The sequence below is a fragment of the Haliaeetus leucocephalus genome, unplaced genomic scaffold (genome assembly GCF_000737465.1).
Source record: "Haliaeetus leucocephalus isolate CR32 unplaced genomic scaffold, Haliaeetus_leucocephalus-4.0 Scaffold545, whole genome shotgun sequence".
Lineage (NCBI taxonomy): Eukaryota > Metazoa > Chordata > Aves > Accipitriformes > Accipitridae > Haliaeetus > Haliaeetus leucocephalus.
This window is the reverse complement of record NW_010972981.1, coordinates 1,574,299-1,596,798: the sequence shown is the minus strand read 5'-3', so window position 1 is coordinate 1,596,798 and position 22,500 is coordinate 1,574,299. Positions and strand designations below refer to the sequence as shown.

At 36.2% G+C, this 22,500-nt stretch overlaps 1 protein-coding gene across 1 annotated transcript in view; it reads right to left on the bottom strand.

Moving 5' to 3' along the window:
• CPEB2 (cytoplasmic polyadenylation element binding protein 2) overlaps positions 1 to 22,500 on the bottom strand; it is a 56,750-nt gene that overhangs the window by 3,511 nt on the left and 30,739 nt on the right. The window contains exons 7-13 of the mRNA XM_010576883.1: positions 20,665 to 20,688; positions 17,068 to 17,238; positions 15,338 to 15,427; positions 7,666 to 7,784; positions 7,259 to 7,373; positions 5,191 to 5,372; positions 1 to 448 (exon numbers count right to left, since the gene is read on the bottom strand). The exon at positions 1 to 448 is cut by the window's left edge and continues 3,511 nt beyond it. Of these exons, the coding sequence (XP_010575185.1) occupies positions 221 to 448; positions 5,191 to 5,372; positions 7,259 to 7,373; positions 7,666 to 7,784; positions 15,338 to 15,427; positions 17,068 to 17,238; positions 20,665 to 20,688 (929 nt within the window). The 3' untranslated portion in view covers positions 1 to 220. The remainder of the gene's footprint in view (positions 449 to 5,190; positions 5,373 to 7,258; positions 7,374 to 7,665; positions 7,785 to 15,337; positions 15,428 to 17,067; positions 17,239 to 20,664; positions 20,689 to 22,500) is intronic.

Genomic DNA, 22,500 nt, shown 5'->3' with positions numbered 1-22,500 from the left:
TTTTAACATGAAAATATCACAAAAATTAGTAAGCCTGAGATGTAGGGTTTTGGTGAAAAACAAGAGGCTTGTAGTGTTTTGGCTGCTGATAAAGATGCATGTATTGATAGCTGGGGTGAAAAGCAGAAGAATGCACTTATTTCTTCTGCATGTCAGTATCTTCAAACACAGTAAGCCACATGCACCCTTCTTTCCTTATGTAGATGCTGGTTCACCATGTTTAATTCCAGCGGAAGTGGATCTGACGTGGGCGGTCAGCCCCCTCCTTTACCAATGGCTTATGGAATTCACGTCCTGCACGAGAGTGGATATTTGCCCAACAAAACTCACAGTAATACTGCAGGCAAGTGACATTGGCACAAAAGAAAGGAGCAAACTTTCCACCGCATCGTGCACCCTGGCATTCGTCACACATCTGGTCATCCAACACATATGGCTTTACCTCCACCTGTTGGAATAAAACAGAAACGATTCTAGTTAATACCTATTCCTACTTAAAGTTATACGAGGACATTCAGGTTTTTTCTGGTTTAAAAAAACCCGCAAACAGAAGTATGAAATCAGACATATTAACGCCTTTATCTAACTAATCAGTTATTATTCTTTATTATCTATCAGCTATGGATCTATCCATACAGTAAGCAGAACACTTCAAGGCAGATCTTTAGAAGTACACTATATATATGTAATAAATAGCTACATCAGAACCTCCCGTAATTTATTCTGGAAGGATGTTCTTGGCAAATGATAATATGGAAGTATGTGTACAAAACAAGCAAAAAAGCCCAGAGGTCTCCCAACTAATCTCATCAGCTCCCAAATTTACATGACATCCAATTCTATACTGTTTAGCAAAAAATAACTGAACTTAGAAGAACGTAACCATTTATACATTAACCTTTTTTTAAAAAATAAGTCTCTGCATGTACTGCTTTTGTGTGCAAATTAAAAGTACTTTCTGCAGGCTGGAATACAGATCTTTTAGCACTCCTGTTCCCCATAAATTCACTCCCCATTTCTAAAATATGGTCAAATTTGGAGTTACAGATTTTGGTCATCTATTACTTTTCCGTTCTTGTGGCTTTGAGCTGTACAGAAATTTGTATTCAATGTATTTCTGAAAATATTTTTAAAACACCATTTTGCAAGTCTACAGACTGCTAGAAACACCTGTCTTATACAGTTTCTTTCTCCCAAACTCATCTGACTGCCAGAGTGGAAAAGTGGCAGGAGTCCAGTGGTAAATTTGCATTATGTCTTTGCGTAACTGAACTGTTACAGACTGTGATCAGACAGGAAGAAGAACTTCATAATAAAACACAAAATGAGTTGACTCCATCATTAAGGAATGTATTGTTGTTTTCCACATTTTCTTCACTTTTAAAGATAGTATTTTCTGCATTTTGTTAGCAAAAAGAGTTATTCCAGTTCATACTAAAACTCACTACCGTAAGAGATTTTTTTTCTGAGATACTATTATCTGAGAAGAATGCTACATATAGACATTGACTTTATGTACTTTACCCAGGCAGAATACGTTTGAAATAATAAGAACTTTAAAATGCTATTTTTTCCATTTTGTCTCCAGAGGAAAAAAATTACACATACAGCTACCCACCCAAAAGTTTTACAGCAGAATAGTCTTCATGCTCTTAGCTTCAGAAGCAGAGGTCATACTCGTCATGTCAAATGCATCTATGTTTGGAATAAGAGTATGCTTCTTCCAGCAATCTATATTCAGTACAAGCTCTACTTCTTATTTCACTACAACGACCTGCCTTATCACAAATTACACTCAAACTTTCCACTAAACAGGTACCTTATGCAGTAACTGTGTTCGTGGTTCAGAATTACTGAAAGCATGAAGCAGCATATATTTCAAGCTTCGGTGCATTAATGCACCAAGATTGGTATGAAGATGATTTCAAATGTATTAAGAGAAACACTTTGGGTAATAGAAGTATTTACATGAAGTGGATGAAAACTGCTGACATATGAAAGTTAACAACATTTTAAGGAATTGTTTGGAGCTGAAACTCAAAATGAGTTTCAAGGAAATGTTTGGAGCTGAGCTTTCATATATGCTAAAACAGGACAAGGAGCACTTTACTGAAGAAAAACATCTGTTAAGAGAAACTAAACATATCTACACATCAAAAGAACTGGAGAGAAGCTGCAGAGTACTTAGGTAAGGAAGAAGTTAAGATCACAGACAATGTTTGTTAAGCGACTGTGACACTGAGATTTCCAATTAAGGTAGGAAAAGGTATGTGCAAAAAAATGCTATAAATACTTTGAACTGAAGTTCAGAAGGATAAACAGGTGAACTGCAAAATTTAGCAATGAAAAAAGACTTTTACACAGACAAAACTGGTTATGAAAAGAATGTGAAAGGACAGCAGACCTACAGAAACTGGATATAACTGGTATAGAAAGGCTAGACTAAGGTAAAGGGTAGGAGAACAGCCTGCCTCTCAGATTTCAGTGCAATATGCAATATGTTGCTTTATTGGCCAGCATAACACAGACATCTCAGATGAAGGCAATACCCAAAGTAGGACTATCTTCCTCATTTACAAAACCAGTGGTTTAGAGATTTATACTAATTGCTTGCTCATCTATAAATCAGCAGTAATACTGATTTCAGAGTATTTTCAGAGCCTGAAAAGGCAGTGTATAACTCCATGGAGCAAAAACCTATTTCTGAAAATAGCTTTTTTCATACTTTCAGAAGCACCTAAGAGTTAAGGTGTTCTCTAAAAAGAGGGTGTTCTCTATTACTCCTCCATAACACAAATAACTGGGTTGTATAAATATACAAAATTATATAAATAATAAGGACTGACCATAGGATTTAATTAGAGAAGATGATTTAAAAAATAAAGATTAAAAACCCTCTGAAAGAAATAAAGAAGTTTAAAGATAAATTTATTAAAATACTTAGATTTGGCATAGCTGTATTTTGCAAGTGAAACATCTCAGGAGTAGCACACATTTTTAAATACAAGAAAAACCAAGGATGCTAATAAAAATGCCAAAATTCCAGATTTAAGAGAATACTTGAGTCAAGAAAATTAATTTTCAAGAATGAAAAAAGCAACACTAAAGAAAGAACACAAATTATAACAACCAAAAAAGAAACTGTGAGGATTCAGATATTTAAAGAGAAAGCATAGATCTTCCTTCTCTGTCTCCCCCAACCTCTCTAGCCCATGAATAATTATCTACAGATACTAATTATACTATTTTCTTCCCTTTTTTTTTTGTAATCATGACTGAAGAAATCATTTGACTACTGTTTCTATAAATTAAGTCTCATGGATATAACTCAAATGCTGTGCTTCTGAATCTAGTATTTGGGGTAGATTTTGTGTTTTTTTTTCCCTGTCCGAGCTCCAAGAGGCCTGCAGCACATGCCCACTGTTTTACTGGAGATTTACTGCCCATCCCCCTTTTAAGTATTTCAGTGTTACATCACACATTAACAAGTTATATCCCTTTCTCTGCAAACAGCAAGCACTGCCATTTCAGATGCCTGCTCAGCATCCAACGAGCCCTTAAAATCACTGGTGACCTATCATAAAAAAACCAAAACAACAAACCAGCGTACTTGGAAATGCAGCCTTCAAAGGCAGATTCGTGCCTGCCTTTCTCTTATGAGATGGAACTGCCAGTCTACCACATGCTCTGCTACTGCAAAGGACACTCCCATGGGAAGAGGAGGACCAAGATAAAAGTGTCTCCTAGTTTACAGGGTTCAAGTCCATGTCTCCCACCTTGGAGGGAGAACTACTTTGGATGGGACCCAACCATCCACCTCTGATTTTAAAGTTAGGTCACTTCACAGCCAAATGCACTATAGATGGTTCCTGAAACACACTAAGCTATACCCAATTCTGAAGCTAAATGACCCATCTAGCTTTTCTTTAGAAGGAGTTCTGGATTCTGGACCTTACTCCCATTTTGTCCAAATACTCAAATGCAAAATGATTAATAGTTCTATTTCCCTTCATGCAGTCACAGTGTCAAGGCCATTTTTCCTGTTATGTAATTAGCCAAAAGGTAGAGCTAAAAAGTTAAATTAGCTAAATTTAGCTAAAAGCTAAAAATCTAAATTAGTCAAAGTCAGCTGCGAGTTACAAAGACAGCAATCCCACCAGAAAAAGGTAGCCGTCACATCTTAACGTGAAGCCTAGTTTCCTACCCACATTCAGACCCACTCATCCTCTGGAAAGGACCCTGTTTGGGGATTTCAGCTCACTAGGCAACTGGTATCTGAAAGACAGATGTAAAGCTGTATTACTCTGTCTATTTGAAAGGAGAGAAGCACATGCTACCTCCCTACAGCAGACTTTTGTTAACCATACTACCTTATTTTCCCCATGTCTTTCATCTGTAGAGGAGACTGGACCTTGAACTACTTTACTTACTCAATCCTTCTTCCTCTAAGACTTTTTTTTTTTTTTTTAAAGAACATCTATTAATACCAGTGACTACCTCTGCAGCTCTTGACATCAAAACTAGTGACACTTAAAACTGACATAATTTAGATGCCAGTTTTCTTTGCTACTCTTATACTTCTAACTAGGAGCAATGAAGAGGACTACTCTTCTTACTGAAAGTTAGTTTTGCTTTAGCTAGCAATAAGCATCTGTAGCAACCAGAAATGTACATCAGTAAGTACTTAGAAGACTCTCTCAAACAGAAAGGATAAGACATTTAGTATTTTAGGTGTTGAGCTTGATTCTTCTGAAGCGCTGAGCACTGACAATTATGGCTGAAATTAAGGGCAGCTGCAAATATAAAGCTAATCTGAAACCCATGAATACTAGAGTTTCCTATGAATGACAGAGGAATTATCACAGTATTTGGTTTCATTAGAACAAGGGAGAGAAAAAGATTTTCAAGCCCTTTGCCCATATGCAACAAAACCAGGAACTCCAGAATGGAAAGAACATATGGTCTAACATATGTCCAAGGAAGAAACTGCTGCTCTGTGGAATGCATGTTGTTCGTCTGGGGGCATTCACGGTTTAGCTCTTGGAACTAGTAGAGTTACAGGAATACTAAAAGAAATGTAGAAGCTGGCATGAAAGCAAATCAAATGCAATGTTACCACACCCCGAGAAGTTCCTTTCTAGATCATCACTCTCATGTTTATTTATTTTTTTTAATTTCTGTATAACTTACTCGTTTATCAATATCGCCATGCTGAAGTTGAACAAACCGAGCACTGATGGCAGCAATATAACTCTGCTGATTGGAAAAAGCAACACGTCCAGCACCTTTTGGGTATTTCAGCTCAGGGTCAGTATCAATTCCTGCGTAACAAACTCCACCATAGAGACGGTCCATGATCATAGCCAATTCCACTATTAAGAAACAAAATAATGTTCATTTAAACTGTTCTTACAGAACAAACTTTTTATAATATACTTGTATTTTAAAATGTTAGAAAAGTTAAATTTAATAATTAATTTTGCAACAGTTGATGTAACAATAATAACAAGAAATATAAAAACATATTAAATAAGCTATGAAATACTCAGCAGAGAGATCTTTCATACTGTGGGTACATACATCCAAGGAACAATGGAATTGTAAGTCCCTGCAGTTCTTGATAACCTGGAACTGAAATTCCAGGGCAGTTTTTTTCAGGAGATTACAGCAAAAGACTTTTTGGGCAGGCATGGAATGTAAGCTGTATAAAATATATCCATGTGCCACAAATTCCTTGGTACACGCTCACTGGCTGTCCTAACACTCTATGTCCTACTTGAATTTAGAGATGTAGTTGGCATCTTTTTCATCAGCCACACAGAGCTTGATTATCTCTACAGTGCTACATTTACCATAGATACTGAAGTTCATAGAAACAAAAATCCCAAATTTTACAGATCAAGTATTTTAGCAATCCTCTAGTAAAATTTTATACTGAATTCAGTTTTGCAATTCATTTAGGTGGAAAAATACTATTTTTTTCAGAGTTAGTATCCTCTGTATTAGGTATAAAGGTCTCAGCAGTCATTGATATTTAACAGTTGTTTGAAAAGTCTCCTAAAGTTTTACAGCTTTTGTGAAGTCATGATTCTTATTTCACAATGCCATAAAAAGTTTCATTTTCACATATACAGGGCATTTGAAAGCTAAACATAAGAATGTATCCATTAAATTTATCACAGACATTCAGCACAGTAATCTGGAGTATTTGGACTGAATTTGAAGAAAAATTTATCTGCAGTTGGAACATACTGTGTTTATGCTCATTTACAGAGCTTGTACTACAGTCAAAAGTACAGTCTTAAAAGTAAAATAACAGAAAAGCTTGAGCATTGCAGGTCCAAGATAGAATAATTTAAGATTATTTATACCCCAAATTTGCACTATCACTTCTTGGTTCTCCTACATCTTCCATCTGATAGCTCATCTTTCTTTAAGTATAAAATTCATTATGAACTATGGAAGACTGATGAAGTCCAGGAGTCATTCTAATAGAAGATGGGATTTGAACCACTGTATGTTATGCTTCTACTTCCAACATTCACTTCAACCTACTTACTAGAAGGCCACCATAAAATATTGTAAAAGGCTACTGCAGTCAATCTCACAAGCAGACTGCCCAGGTTGTAGATCAACCATTTCTACAGCTACAGAAACATTTCATTTTTCCTTCATGCACTCTGACAAAAGTCTAGAAGGAGTCCTGCAATCTCATATAGTGTTGTGCCATACAGACTATGATAGCTCTCTGAATTTCTTCCTTTTTTTCCTCTATTCCTACTCCTTCATCACCTGTGTTTTTGCTTTGTCCGTATTAGCAAGAGTAACTGCAATGTCATAGCAGTAGAAGAGTAACTAATGCACAATGACAAGCAAGTACAAATAGTGCTCCACATACTCATGGACCATGGCAGAGAAGTTTTCATAGCATTATTTTTAAAACGAACTCTTTTGTGACATAGTTTACACTACAGTTTGCTAGTATAATCAAAATCTTTTTTACAGCCTTAGACATGTAACAGTTTCCAGTAAATCTCAATGATGAACAGTGACTTATGGCCAAAGCCAGATGAAAACAGTTACTAGAGAAATGTGAGAAAACATGAATATTGTACTGTGGTTATAACTATCATGACAGTCTTCTATTTTTCTATGTATATATCTATACCTATCCATATGTAACTATACAAAAGTATGAATGGTTCAAATTATTTCCAATAATCTCCTACTTTTAAGAATAGCCACAGATTATACTCACCAGCTCTTAATGGTCTAGGGACTCCTCCAACAAAAATTGTTTTTCGAGGATCAAGCGGCTGGGAACCATCCATCACAAAGTCACTATCACTTAGATTCCAGGGACGGATCTGAACCTATTAAATTGGGAAAGAAAATAGTATGCTACTTTCAGTTTCACTACATTGTGGATATATGTTCATCAGCCTATATAAACTGTCAGTCGTAACCCCATTAGTTTAGCATGTCTCGGTGCTTTGTTTTAATCCTATTAATTCAAAACACTACAATTTTAAAATCATCCAACTGTTCCAGATGTTGAGCTCTGCCAACGGTAGTTTGCTTTTGATTATTTTCATCGTCATCATTTCAAATGCAGCTTTAGACAGATGGCAGCTATAGCCTGCAGGCCATCTACTGTTTACTTACTGGCTTGTCCTTGATGGTAGGACTGGAAACACATAGATAGAGCTTTCCATCTTCTTCAATGCAGGCGTCAATCAGGGCCTGAACAGAACTCTCTTCTTGGAACAGGAGGAACGCATAACCTAGAAAAAAATCCAAACCAACTGATAATTTTTCTCCTATCTTTATTTTTCTTAATCATCTTTGCCAGTGACTTTTCCATACAAATGTGTTTACTCCAAAAATAAAAGAAAGTCAAACCAATTCTTTGTTATTAGTCATCTTCTTTAACTATGTACTACCTTGCCATGATCAACAGAACTTCTATTCTTAAAATAATTGTCAGAAGAGACTAATAACCAAATAAAAGCAAACATGTCTGTTCTAATGTACTGGAAGTCTAGGCTGAGCATAATTCATTGGCAGCAATGGACATTATACAATGAAAATCCGACTTGGCACAAAGGACTAATCTCTATTCTAGAGATTAGATCAAAGTACTTTGTTACGTAAGTGACCCAGCAAACCTCCCAAACACTACAAAAATAGGAATTAAAATGCTTGTTTAATGCTACAGTAAAAACAGACAGTTAGACAAGCAAAGAACCTCACACATTAAAATACTTTTAACAGTTACAGTATAACGATACATACAAAATTTGTTACTTTACAGGTGTCTGATAGTGCAATTAGGGTTGTATTCTAAAATGAACTTTAAAAGGACCATAAATCCACATTTCTTTCTGAGATTACTACCAAGTGTGGAATTTTCACACCAAGTTATGTTTTATTACTTGGATGGAAAAGTAAATGCTGAAGTAGCTGCCCTAGAGTGGGCTTGGCAAGAGGGAGCATGGCTGCTTTACCAAGCCTTTTGGAAATCATACTGTATTTCTGAGAGAAGCTAGTTAACCACTGGCAATTTCTTACTGCAAACAGACAGTAAAGGTCATCATCAAGGCAAACATGGAAGGGTGCATCTTGAAGAGCATTCAAGAATCAATGTGTTAAAAAGAATATAAAGTTAGAGAAACAAATGCATGACTGATTTGAGATACATGGGAACAAAAGCAGGATCTAAAAAAAAAGCTGTAAGGCCTATACTGGTCTTTCTAATACCTTGTACCTCATTTCTTTACCCTCATACCATGGTTCTATCACAGCTACCTACAATGGACACATGACAAGGTTTTAGGTAGTCTATATTTTTATGTAAATCTTATTTAGTTTCTTAACAAATATGCTGTAGGGAATCTTTGGACTTGGGCTGAAGTACTTCCTTGTGAAGCCCATTTTTCATTGCTGAACACTATTTTTTAGTGACAACCTATTTAACTTAAGCTTTATTAGTAACTAGTTAGATTCAAGATCTGTTTTAATGGGGATACCTTTCAGTATTTATCTTAGAATTTAAAATCCACATCTTACCCATGCAAAACTTAACTCATTGAATGAGGGAATGTGCAGACTGGCATAGGTTAAGTGAGACCAGACCCATGTAACTGTCCTTACTTGTGTGGAAGCCAGGCACACAGATTCCTGTTTGAATGGAGAGCTCAGTACAAGAGTGATGGGAGTGCAAAAACTTGACTAATCAAAGAGAGGGCTAAATGCACATGATACTGACCAAGGGATTGGACATACAAAATAAGACACACAGCCAGAAGTAAAATATTTTGCCAGATGCTGATTTTCCATCAGTTCTTATCCTAAAGCAAATAAGGGTACTGCCACATAGCTCCTGATACATAAGTATGGTCAGTGTTTCCACACGATCTACCACCTGTATGTCTGCACCTATTAATATGCTTAACTGTGGCACCTTGTAAAAAGATACAAATTTCAAATACAAGAACTTGATGAGGGAACAATTAGGATTACTATATCCTACCACACCTGAAATAAACGGAAAGCAATAACAAAACTATATGTTAATACTGCTTTCTCAACGTTATCTGCGAAACGTACTCATGCCTGGGTTCATCCCATTTAATTTTAAGCATCAGACAGGCTTGTGTCATAAGCTTAGCTGTACCACTCCCCCTCTGAAGAAATAGAGGACGTTAGGGTATAGTCTGTACTATCAGACTGGTCTGGCTGTAGTTTTGCTCCACAGCTCTGGTCCTTCAATAATTTACAATGCATTTCAGTTTGCTCCCCAAGTCTAGCCTGGAGGAAAATAACCAGTTCTCTTGATGAAGAAAACTGACTAGAGAAGATAATTTGCTCAGGTCCCACATTTTATAGCCATATACAGAGACAGCAAATTCCTTCCAAAGAATGCTAGACTTGCACAGTCTGCATATAAACCACTTTCCATCACTTGCTCTGGACCAGGGTGCATTTCCTTGCACAAATCAATTATACGTCAGCCATAGACTTCTCCAAAGAACACCAGTTACATAGGCAACCAGCCTGTATTAATTAGTTAGAAAGTGTTTGCAAAGGGAAATTACACTCTTATCTTAGGTATTTCGTTTAGACATCATAAATTAGGCCTCTTCTTGTTACTACAGCTACCACATGCCAACAACTGTATGGCACAAACTTTATTCTTATCCCTTCCTGCTTTCTCAGTATATGCTTTTATTGGATTATTTTTCACCCCAACATCTGTAACTCATGAACTATTGTGGATGTTTAGTGTCTGCAAAGCTAGTATGGTGGTGGTAAGCCATGTGCATTAAGTATGATGAAAAATACCAAGTGCCTAACTAGTGTTTTAGGAGTAGTACTGAACTACAATTACCATGCATCACAGTGAAACATGGTGGGGAGGTAGGGTGAAGAGTAGGAGGTGCTTTACTTACTACAAAACAGCTTAACTCCCTAGTTTCTTGGTTTTTTGGTGTATCATATCAGTCATTTAACTTTAACAGCTTCACATGCAATAGCAATGCAAGTCTAAAGCCTGTTGACAATGGAAAAGCAAAGCTACTCTAATAGTTTTCTTTGAAGGAAGCTGCTTCATACCTTTGGGTCATATGTATACCACCAGCAGCAGGTCATGATCAGATATTACTTGCCAAGAGACAAAGCTTGTATGTTTTGTACATATTCCACAAGGTGAAAAGTATTAGATGAAGCACAGACTTATAAAAATTTCTTGTTCATGGGCACCTCTACCAGAATTTATGCCTCCTGTGCAAGACAAAGTTAAGGTAACCCCTGCTAGTGGTTATCATTTGACTAAATTCTTCTGCGTAACACTGAAACTATTACAAATACCCCTATTTTCAAAGGCACCCAGTGTGGGTGACTTTGATAACACTTGTCCTCAGAAAATTACCTCAAATAATAAACAAATCTTTCTGGAGATAATTGGCTTTAGAACTACATTCCCTGATATCTAAAGATACTGGTTATAGTCATCCTTACTCTTGAGCTGACATCTCTTTTAATGAAACAAGACTAAGAAATTAAATATTTTTTTCTTTTTAATGTATTAGGTCAGCACTGGAAACAGAAAGCCCATCAGATAAGTAGAGTCCTAGCTGTATTACCAAATTAAACCTTTTCATTTTTTTGTGCTTATTACATAAAAAACAAATCAAAAGCAAAGCATTCTTGACTAGATTCACACTGGCAGCTAACATGATTTTCTGAGCAAGATATAATTTCTTTATTTCATAGTAATATGAAAGTTTACCAGAAGGAGAAGGGACACTTCTTCTGCTATGCATACTCTGTGTAGAAATCAGAGAGCAGCTTTAATTCTATCAAACTCCAGTTAACTCCTATCACTAGTGACTTAGGGAAGGCATCAAGAAAATTAGCGCAAGCCAGCATGGCACTGTCCATGCCAGTCAGTACAGCTGTATTTTGTTTTGGGGTTGGTTCCTCTACTGTCCTGACAGACTGTCCCCAGGGGAGACTAAATGGCCTCAGTGCAGTGCAATTCTTGCACCCAGAATGCTGCACCTTAGCTTAAATCAGGAAGAATCAGTGTAAACTGCAGGTTAATACAGACAATGGATCTACATTTGATGATGGGACTAATTCACATTTGGGAAGGACACACAACATTTAATCTATTCCTCTTTAAAGAGATCTCATCACCATATTAATTAAATTTAATCTTTAAAACATAAGTCTTTCACTTGTTCAGTTTAGTCATATTTGATGGAGAATTAACTCCAAAATACACCTGAAGTGAAAAAACGCAAGCTGATAGAATTGTAATGTAGCTATTAGCTGAGGCACTTTTGAGTAGGGGGGAGCAGGATTCACTTCAAGATCCAAACGCCTATTTCCATATTTCGGCAATGACTGTGTTTAAGCTCCTACTGTAATACAGAGATCCAGTTAATGTAGTCAGTGGTGACTGGACGGTCACTCAGCTGACCAAGTGGGACATGGAGGTGTCTAGCACATTTATCCTCTATACAACTTTGCCTAACCTTCAGCTGGTGCTCCAGAATGGCACGGGACTTCCAACAGGTGCCGCGCCACATTTGCGAGACCTGTGTAAATCTTTTAGATATCCTCAGTATGGGTAAATGAATCAAGCTCAATGTGCTTATGTTACAGTGACCTGAATAGCCCTCTATATTCCACTGACTGTATTGGCCAGATTCCCATTGATTAAAGGAAGCTTAGACACTAATCACACATGAAGACACCTACAGTTCCTTGCCTGAATCCAGAGTTCAATCCTACCCAGTGTGATCAAATAAGCTGGTAACAAGTTAAACAGAGCTTGGATGGACCTGGGGTTTTGCTTCTGAAACTAGAAACTGAACATTTTCAACCTAATTTTTTCAGTCAATTTCAAATTAGCAGTTAAGAACCTTGAATAAATGAAGCTACTGCACAACTGCTAGATAGTAGGCAATAGAAACACCCAGACAATTAGAAAAGGCTGGAGATACTGTCCTGTTTAAATCAGATTATCCTCCATTTGATACAGATTATAAATAGTATAGAGCACAGAAACAACTGGGCATATTTTGAAAGGCCTTCTTTGGATTTGCATATCCTCATGGTGCCATTTTTTTGAGAGCTTCATTATCATAGGAAGGAGTCCTCACCTCAGCAAGTTGCTTTGGACATGTGTATTGTTTCATAAATAAGTATATTTGCCAACTACGTAATAACAGGAGTTATGATAAACAGTGGCACGTCAGAAAGGAAGGAATTCTCCATTACAGTTGGCAGATTGCTTACAGACTTTGTACTTTGATCTCACTTTTCTTCTGTTTCAGAACAGAGTTTCCTTGTAAGATTAGTGTGAAGTTTTTAAAATTACTGTTTTCTTTGGGCCTAATTTTGTGGTGAACCAATACAAAATGTAATTAGTTAAGAACAAGCAGTTGGTGTTTCTCAGGAGGCAGCCGGCCTTGATAGATCAGGGCACTTTTTGCATTTCTTCAAGCAAGGAAATACTTATTATGAACTTGGCCTTCCCTCAGGACTTTTTGTAAGCAGAGAGCCTGGAAGGAGCCACAGCCTGGAAAACTGAACAAAAGTAAAAAAAAAAAACAAAAAAACAAACAAAAAAACCAGGCTGTATCTCTTCACCATGGAGAAGACTATTACGTAAATCAGTCCAGAACTGGGCAATTCTAACATGTCTTTGGAAAGTAATACTATGTTAAATCTCTAATGAGACTGAACAAACAAAAATTTATACACTGAATTGACTCCATGCAGAGTGACAAATTAGAAATTGGAGACTAAATGTAAAAAAAAAAAACAAAACCAAACAAAAAACCCCCAACTGCTTGGGCTAATACAGTATGTATTTCTAAACTGCTAATTACTGATCAATCTCAAAGCATTCTTAGTATTTAGCCTATCTTTAGCAGTTTCAGACATCTTATTAAATATGCGTATACGTGGTTCTTGCCTGCACATGTGAGTAACACTTAAGACAAATTTTTTAGAAATTCTTCTACAAAATAATCATGGGCCATATCTATTGCACTGAAGAAAACAGATATAAACAGAGTAATATTCAGCAGTTAATAGCAAGCTATATTTCCAGAGCATCTACAAAGAGAAACCTACACTGTATTTTAAATGTGTTAGGCTACATTACAAAACAATATTGAATAATGTAGTAAACTGAAAATTAGAATAAAGTTTTAAGACTGAAGAGCAGTAAGTGCTATTAAATTTCAAATAAGTATCAGTTAATCATGGGAAATCAAATTAACACTTAGTTTGCAAGTGTTTCCTAAATTAATTAGATCAACAGACTGAAGTTCTTCTATTTATATGCTCTGCTTTTAAGAAGCTCTGCTTATAATACAGAGGTTTGGGGTTTGGTTTTTTGGCTTTTTTTTTTTTTTTTTTTTTACTGTGGCAATTATAAATATTCCAATTATATCAAAAAGCTTTATTAAATGAGGAAGTCCGGAAATATATCCTTAAGATGTTCAGATGCTGAGACAGGACTATCTCCTTGGAAATGAATGCCAGAATCCGTTCCTTTCAGGTCAGACTATGTTACATCTTCCCTCTTCCATATATTCATCACAGACTCTGCGAGATGCATGTTCCTCAAAGAGTTCCTCAAGAATTTCTCTTGGTAATTTATGAAAAGAGATGCATTCCTTAGGATAATCAAATTTAACTTGACAGAAGCTTTGTGTATCAGGCTGACAATTGAAAAAGCCAGTGTCTCTTTGTTTGCCTTAGAATTTCCATGCAGTGTTCATAAATACTATTCAAATACTTTCAATTCCATTTCCCAGTCTTTAAAGGACACATTTGGGATAATAATCCTGTCTTCTTCCCAGCATAGATGGACAGATAAATAAATGAAGAATCAGTTTACAGAGGCGCTATACTTAGAATCACAGAATCATTTTGGTTGGAAAAGACCTTCAAGATCATTCGAGTCCAACCATCAACCATGCCCACTAAACCATGTCCTGAAGTGCCTTGTCTACGTGCTTTTTGAATACCTCCAGGGATGGTGACTCCACCGCTTCCCTGGGCAGCCTGTTCCAATGCCTGACAATACCTACTTTTGTGACTTCCAGGGAAGGAATGAATTGCTGCATTCTCTACAAAATGAATAATTTCTTCATTGCTTTTGTATCTGGATCAGATTTTTGCATTTATTTTATATGTACCCGTACATGATTGTACATGTACAGAAATATGCTACATAATTTATGTAATGTACAGAATGGCTTTTCCAACACTTTGTAAGTGATATTAAAAAATCTAGTCTAACAGCAACACTAGAAATAGTTAACAATCAGTATTTAATCATTTATCAAAAAAGATAATTAGTGCTTCATAGGAAGTTCACATCCTAAAACTGAAATAAACATAACATTGACTATCTTGATCAGATACCCAAATGCATACTCCTGAATCCTACCTGTAACCTCCTATGAAATTTTTTATCTCAGATTCAGTCTTAAAAATTTCTCCAAATTTCTGTTTTGGAAACCAGATAGAAATGCAAATACAGAATTCAGGATTAATGACACATACAACTATATAACGCTGATCTGATATATGGGAAATCAGAATATGGAAGATCCTTCAAGAGTCGAGGACTGAATCAGGCACATTACTAAAATAACACTCTCAGGTTTTAGACTTCATATGTAAAGGAACTATGTCTGAAACTGCATTGAAACTGTATAATTAACTGTTCACATGGATTGTAAATTATATGAGACAGTTTCCCAGAGTAAGATTTGCACTCAGTGACAGGTCAAAACCTTCCTCTTACCTTTTGGTGGAAAATAGGACTTGCTTTCTGCTTTGTGAGGCCAGTCTACTACCAAAGGCCCAAATCGTCTGAAGCTAGCAGTAATTTCATCTAAAAACAGGTATAATAATAGTTGCAATTAAAATAAATGAAGTAACTCAATGAAGAAGTACCATCAAGCAAAGATCTTTGTTTCTAGCAAAGGTTGACATTTCCTGGAGAAAAAGGAACAAAATTCCAACTTTCGTGAACAAAAAAATTAAAATAGACACATCTTCCAAAGGGTTAATTTTTACACAATATCTTTCTGGTGATTTTAAGCTTACATTTGTTTTTTATTGCTTAATAACAGGAGCATTTCAGAAGCATATGGGCAACTAAAGGCAGTGGTGAAAACTAGTGTGGTACTTCCTTAAATTCAGATTCTGGTTTGAATGCAATCAAAACAATTTACTGTATAGTGATGTACCGTTCAGAGCTTTGTAGGTAGATACTCATATAATAAGTACCACTACAGTTAGCATGCTAGCAGTTTCCAGCAGATACCATGCACAGATCAGGCACAGAAACTTAAAATTGCCTATTTAGAGGTGCTTCTAACATAACCACAAATATTCCTGTTGCAAGATCTACTGTGTCCCATGCACAACTTTGTGATGTCTTTCTAGCCCAGCCACTCCTTCCTGTCATTGACCGTAAGAATCTTGGCCATGACAAAAAAATTAAACCACCCTAAACTCTACAAGAGCAATAACTCATCAAACACAAATATGCTCCATTTCTTTCAGTCGCATCCTGCCATCAGCACATAAACAGGCAGGAAAGAAAGAAAATATATTTCCATGTGTCTTTGTTTAGCATTTGTATTAAAGGCAACAGTGCACATTTGAATTAGAAGCTAAGGTGCATCAAAAAAAGCTGAAGTATATTAAAATAAATCCCTTAGTACATTGCAGGAGAGCATCACAACAAAGATGAAACCAAATTATGGTTGTTCCATGTCTGAAAGTTAACTAACCACAGTCAGCTTATTTGGTTTGCAAGTTATTCTAGGATTACAATGAACCTGGTAAAGGGAATTCTGTTTACATTACAAAGCTAACATGTAATTTACGTTTATCTGCACAGGAGAAACTTAGTATTAAACAGCACGATTACTTCAAATCAGCACTACTGTACAAAGCAATTCCAATTGCATCACATAACAATCTGTTATGCTTCTGTGGTACATTCTATGTTCAATGCATCACAGAGTGCTCTGCCACTTGACCTTCTTCTGCCTTAGTTTCTCTATTTATGAACAGGAATAATATTAACCTTTCCAAACCACTTCTGAGATCTTTAGGTAATAGTAAAGTAGAATTTAAAATTCAATTACTAATAGACGTTTTCTATAAATAGAGGATAAAGCAGGCACTGACAGAGGACACTATGAAGGGCTAAGATGTATTTGAACACAATGTGCAAGGTAAGCAGTAACACCTATTCCAGGTATCACATGCAAATCTGTAATCTGCAAGTGCAGAATGAGACAAGTGAACCATCTCAAAACCAGAGGAGATGGATGACATCAAATGATATTAAGCTCCACATATCCATCAACTCTCATAAAAAATATATATAGTTGTAGCCTTTTACACCACAACATTATTTTGCTGGGTGGATTACTTCTACTACTTCATTTAGGTTTTTCAAAGTCTCTCCTTCTCTCTCCCTCCAAACTTAGTTTGCTTAGTTTTCAGGCAGCTCACCTTCATCAATATCTGGTGGAAGACCTCCAACAAACACTTTCCGAGAAAAACGCTCAATTCGTTCTCCATTCTGATGAGCTGAATAGCAGGTAGGTGAATTCAAGACTCCAACTTGATCACTATGACCATCGTCCAGCAAACCATCATCTATTGGGAAGAGGGAAGAACGGCCTTAAAAAGAAAAGATAATAATATACATTAAAATAATTTTGTGGCAGTATGTGGTTATGTAATTTTAGAGAATGGGGTAATAGCAGTCTGGAAAGTAAAAATGAAAATACCACGGTATTAGAAAAGTACATATTAGTTTAAAGAAAAATTAAGAAAATGAAAAATGTATTAAACTTCAAAAAGGAAATTCAAGATTGCAAGCTGACATCACTTTAAGCATAATACTTCACACTACATTATACTGTAGTTACTCTGCTGTATCCAGTAGGAAAGTAGTAATTTGTTTTTAAATAAAGGGTCTTATTTATGAAGAGATCATATTAAGGGCTGCTTAAGTGAGTTTAGTTAGTCTGCCTTTGGTTTAGCTTCAAGTTAAATTGGTAACTTCCATCACCTGAATGACTACTGCATGTCTAAAAAAATCTTACACTTTAACTGAACAGAGGGAAACAGAAAAAACATGTACACAGTACGAAGTTCCAAACAGGTATGTTTTCTCTTCTCTTTTAAAGCTATCTGATGCTGATAATGTAAGAAAAGATTTAATTTCTAAGAAAGCAAAAGAGAATTTTAATAAATGTGCAAAATGTAACACTTGAAAAATGAGTCACAGTGCTGATTTAGCCTTCTCACTCTCAAATTTACCACAGTTTTGGAGGGAAGCCTTGTGGTGGTTCCTAACACGTAGCAATCTGCAGTAAAGATTACAGTTACCCTGAAAAGCAAGTGTAAAATCTGAGAAGTTCACAGGATGGCTTTGCAAATGCAAACTGATCAAAACAGATGTATAGATGGCAGGAGAGAGTGAAAGCATGGTAACTGTGTCCCACTTATTTGCACCCTATTTCATATTTACAAATTTTAGAGAACTCCAAAATGAAAAGACTTGGAAGGCCAGGATATGCATCTTAGCTTATTCAAACCTTCACTGCTTCAGATTAGCAACATCAAGATTAATGAAGTTTCAAATTCAGAAGTCAGTCTTTCAACTGCAAAGAGCCCAAAAAGAAACACTTTTGTGAAGCAAAATAAATACCCCACATCACCATTTCTTCTGAAGTGCAATTTTTCCTGTTTCTCTCTCACTCATTTTTTAAATAATTATTAATTAATTCAACTGCTTTCCAAAAACAAGCAAGCAAACAAAACCAAAAAACAACCTAGCACACTTTTGGGAAGCAAGTTAATTTTCCATCTCAAACAGCCAACTTCTTCCAGATTCACCCACTGCAAATCCATATGCAGGAGCAGCAGGTCCCTGACAGTTGAGACTGCAGTACCCTAGCTCTGAGCCATACTGCAGTCTAACTTTTATCCTCTCTCAGGGGAATACTACCAGGAAAGCCCCATAGGAACACTTGCAGACACTGTGCTGATCAGCTAGGGGTGACAGCAGCATGAAAGCCATTCACTTCCAGAAGACCACGTGAGAATCAAGTGCTTAAAGACGAGGCTGAAGAACAGACAGCAAACATCATGACCAATGACCTATGTTGTGGTAATGCCTAATGACCCTGATTTGGTATCTAAATCCATAAAAAAAATATAGTATATCAAAAATACTGAATGAAAACACAAGATGATAGAAAACAACCAAACATAATAAAATGTCATGAGGATCACAAAATAAAAGCAGGACCACAGGACTGTACTAAGTAACAAAGACTGTAACTACAACATATTTATGGTGGCATTTCCATTTGTGTCTTAAGTAGGCATCTGATGGAGTACAACAAATGCAGAAAGCTGTAGCAGGCTCCTCCCTTCCATTAAGAATGGTGATACGCATGTTTGAGAATATGACTACTGGGGAGCAAGTGATGGCATCCTTGCTTGCTATCATAAGGAAGCATTCAACAGCTAGATAACAGATAAGTAGAGTGCCTTTAAAAGTGGAAGCATGTAGCTGGTGCTCAATGGGGCAGAAAAGTGAGGAAGCAAGGGAGAAACAGAAAGTTAATATATGAGAGTTATTCTTAACATCTTAAATCTAAATGACTGTAGTTTAGCTGGGTTATCTTTATAAAAAGCACACAGATTTGCTCTTTACCTCTGCAAGTCTCTATACTGCAGCAAAAAAGAAACTTACGTGACTTAAAAACATGCCAATTTTAATAAACCTGTTGGCATTAGAGTATTGCCACAAAAGCATTTAAGTGTGTGTGTTGGGGGTTCAGTTTTTGTTCTGTTTTTTTAAAAACACCACACAATTTATACTTAAGGAAGGTGTCTCTTTGGACCATGAAAATCATGTTTGTGTTTCTCTAAAAGCACTTCTTCGACAATTCCAACTTACAATATAGGCAAGTACATGGAGGGGGGAATAATTAAAGAATAACCCTCAGAATTAATTTATTTTTTACCCACAGACCAATGTTAAAGTCAAAGAACAATGAGAATCCAAGGCTCTCTTCCCAGTACAAATTAAACCATCAGAACATATTCTGAAGTGATACCAGAGAGATCAGTTTTACTTTAATGTGGGTAAAGGTTTACCAAAAGCACTGTAGCTCCTCAGAGAGCTAAGATGACATAGAGGACAATGGATTAACACATTTAGAGTAACATGCTCTGTATGACTCCTAATACTTTCTTCTCCCTCCTCTTCACTTTCACATTTCTCCTGATGACTGTGAATTAAAAGGATAAGTCCTTTTAAACACTTGTTTCTTTTTGTTTTATGACAGTGAAAAGAATTAAGCAGAATCTGCCAGGAATTGTCAAAATACGATTATACTGCCACATACATTGACCATGATCATCATTCCTCTCTACATTAGGACTACCAAGCAATCAGTTATGAACCAATGCAGAGATCAAGAGAGACACACATGAACTTACGTGTAATGCTGTGAATACTGGAAGCTATCAAAGATCTTGATGTTTTTGCTGCACATTTTACGTGGTCTTTATAACAACCACAAGTCACATCCTCATATAGTTAAATCAGTATAGCTTTTCCAAGGTCAGTGAGCATACATTGGCTTATACTACAAAAATCTGTTTACTATTTCTAAGAGTTGTCTACTAGATTTCTTGCTAAGTTTATGAAAGGCTTTTAGTTTTTACTCTGTACACTATCACTTCTACAGAAGCAAAAGAAGATGAGTTAGAAGAACAACTAGCAAACTGTGTATTTTTAAAGGGGGTAACAACTGCAAGCAGTAGCCATTAGCACGAACTAAATTATGATTAGAACTACAGTGTTTTAACTGATTATAGGATTTGTAATTCAAACTCTAAAAAGAGATCAATGATCATAACAATCCAGACTCCACTGCTCCTTCCCTCACACCATCCATCCTCCCCAAACTAAGACAACATGCAGATAAGCGTTTACAATCAACAGTCTGGATTAATTAATCATAATGATCAGTAACAGCTCCATCAGAATTAATTGTACTGTAACAAACAGAAGTGAATTACCTCGTCTTCGCCCATAACTCCTCGCTGCATGCAAACAAAGGACAAATTGTAAAATGTCAAATAGCTGTATCATGCCCACATATTAAAATATTTAAGATACAAAGAACTATGTGGGTAAGCAATAAGTAAAAATCTGCATCAGTACTTGCTACTGATAATTGTAGATAAGAATGCATTAAACTAAAGTCTCACTTAAATACCATACTATTTTACTACTAAATTGATGTTAGCACCAGCTGTAAAGAACATACTTTAAAATATTTCAACTTGTCTTTATATTTGATCTTAACTTCATGTTAGTTATGGATGCGTAAATGATGGTAACTTTGTAATTCATCCTCACAAATGAGATTCGTACCTTACACAAGTGTCTAAATAACACACAGGGCACTGAAATTGTAAAAAAGGAAAATACTACTTTAAAAACATGTAGCAAGCGTTAAATTAATCACCGAAACATTCTGGTCCATGGAACAGTTTGTACAGTCCCTTGCAATGACAATACAAATGCTATAAGCTGTGACCTTCTTTTTTCATGAAAAGACCTAGCAGAAAATTAACCGCAAGGTTTTGTTTGAAACAAAAGACTCCTTGTGGTAGCAAACAAAATCAGGGCACAAGTCACAAGAAATAGCATTGTATCAAAAACACTGCACAAAGGCAAAGCAACAATTTCTGACAGACTGCAAGTAAACCCAAGACTTTCCTAACTTTTGAGTTTTGCAAGATTCTTAAAGAGATCATGCTTATAGCTACAGTTCAGAAGACCATACTGATTGCTTCTCTGCCTGAAGGCTAGGAAACTAAAAATAGACAGATTACTAATACAAAAACTATTAAACTGTGTGTAATTTCTTAGTTACGTTTCCACAGAGTATTTTCTATTCCCATTTCACAGACTTTGTATCTGAGAGAGATTAATCATTACAGCATTGTAGTTAAATATCCAAACAGAAAATACTACTATAAACCACAATGTTATAGCAACATTTATGAACAAAGATCACTGCATCTCAACGTTATTGTTTAGATTTTACTAGGACTCCATACATACATCTCTCCTAAAAAGCAACTGTGGTTCTGGGACACTGATATATATGCAGCCTCATAAACTCAGTGATTCGTAAATGTCATTCACTGTTCTGTTCTCATAATATTAAATACATCTACCCTGGTACCTCCCATTTGCATGGGGTTTTTAAAAATTTTTAGTAAGCATTTTTTTCTCTCTTTTTTTCTTGATCCTGTCCTACTAGGAATTCAGTGATTTGCTTATGGAATTCTGAAAATCTCTCTCCCTTATTTTTTCTCCATTAAAACTGTTGATATTTTTTACACAGCAGTCATCATATTCTTATCCAACTTGCATTGAACTCACTTTCAAATTTATTTTCTTTCATCTGAAAGAATTACTATTGATGAGAACAGTCTTTTGCTTAAAGTTTTTCAGATCCTCCAATTTCCTATTAGCAAGCCAAAACAGAAAAGCCCATTTTCCAAAAGAGACCTGGGTATCTAACCAACTGGAAATACCTAAATTCAGATTTCCCACGTCAAAGTAGAATCCACAAAACATAATGCATACTTCTGTGTGATTAGTTCTTTCATTAGTTGCTGCTGCATGGGGAGACTAATGCCAAACTTCAGGCTTGTTTTCCTCTGGAGTCAGGCACTTAAAAGACACGCAGTTCTATGTCAGTGTTGCAGCGTGTATGAATCTTGTCTGACTCTCGGCCAAAGTGACTCCCACATAGCATTAGCAGTAGCGTCACTAAGCCCTCGTCTAACCCCCTGTATGCCTTCCCCCCCCCCCCCCCCCCAAAAAAAAAAAAAACA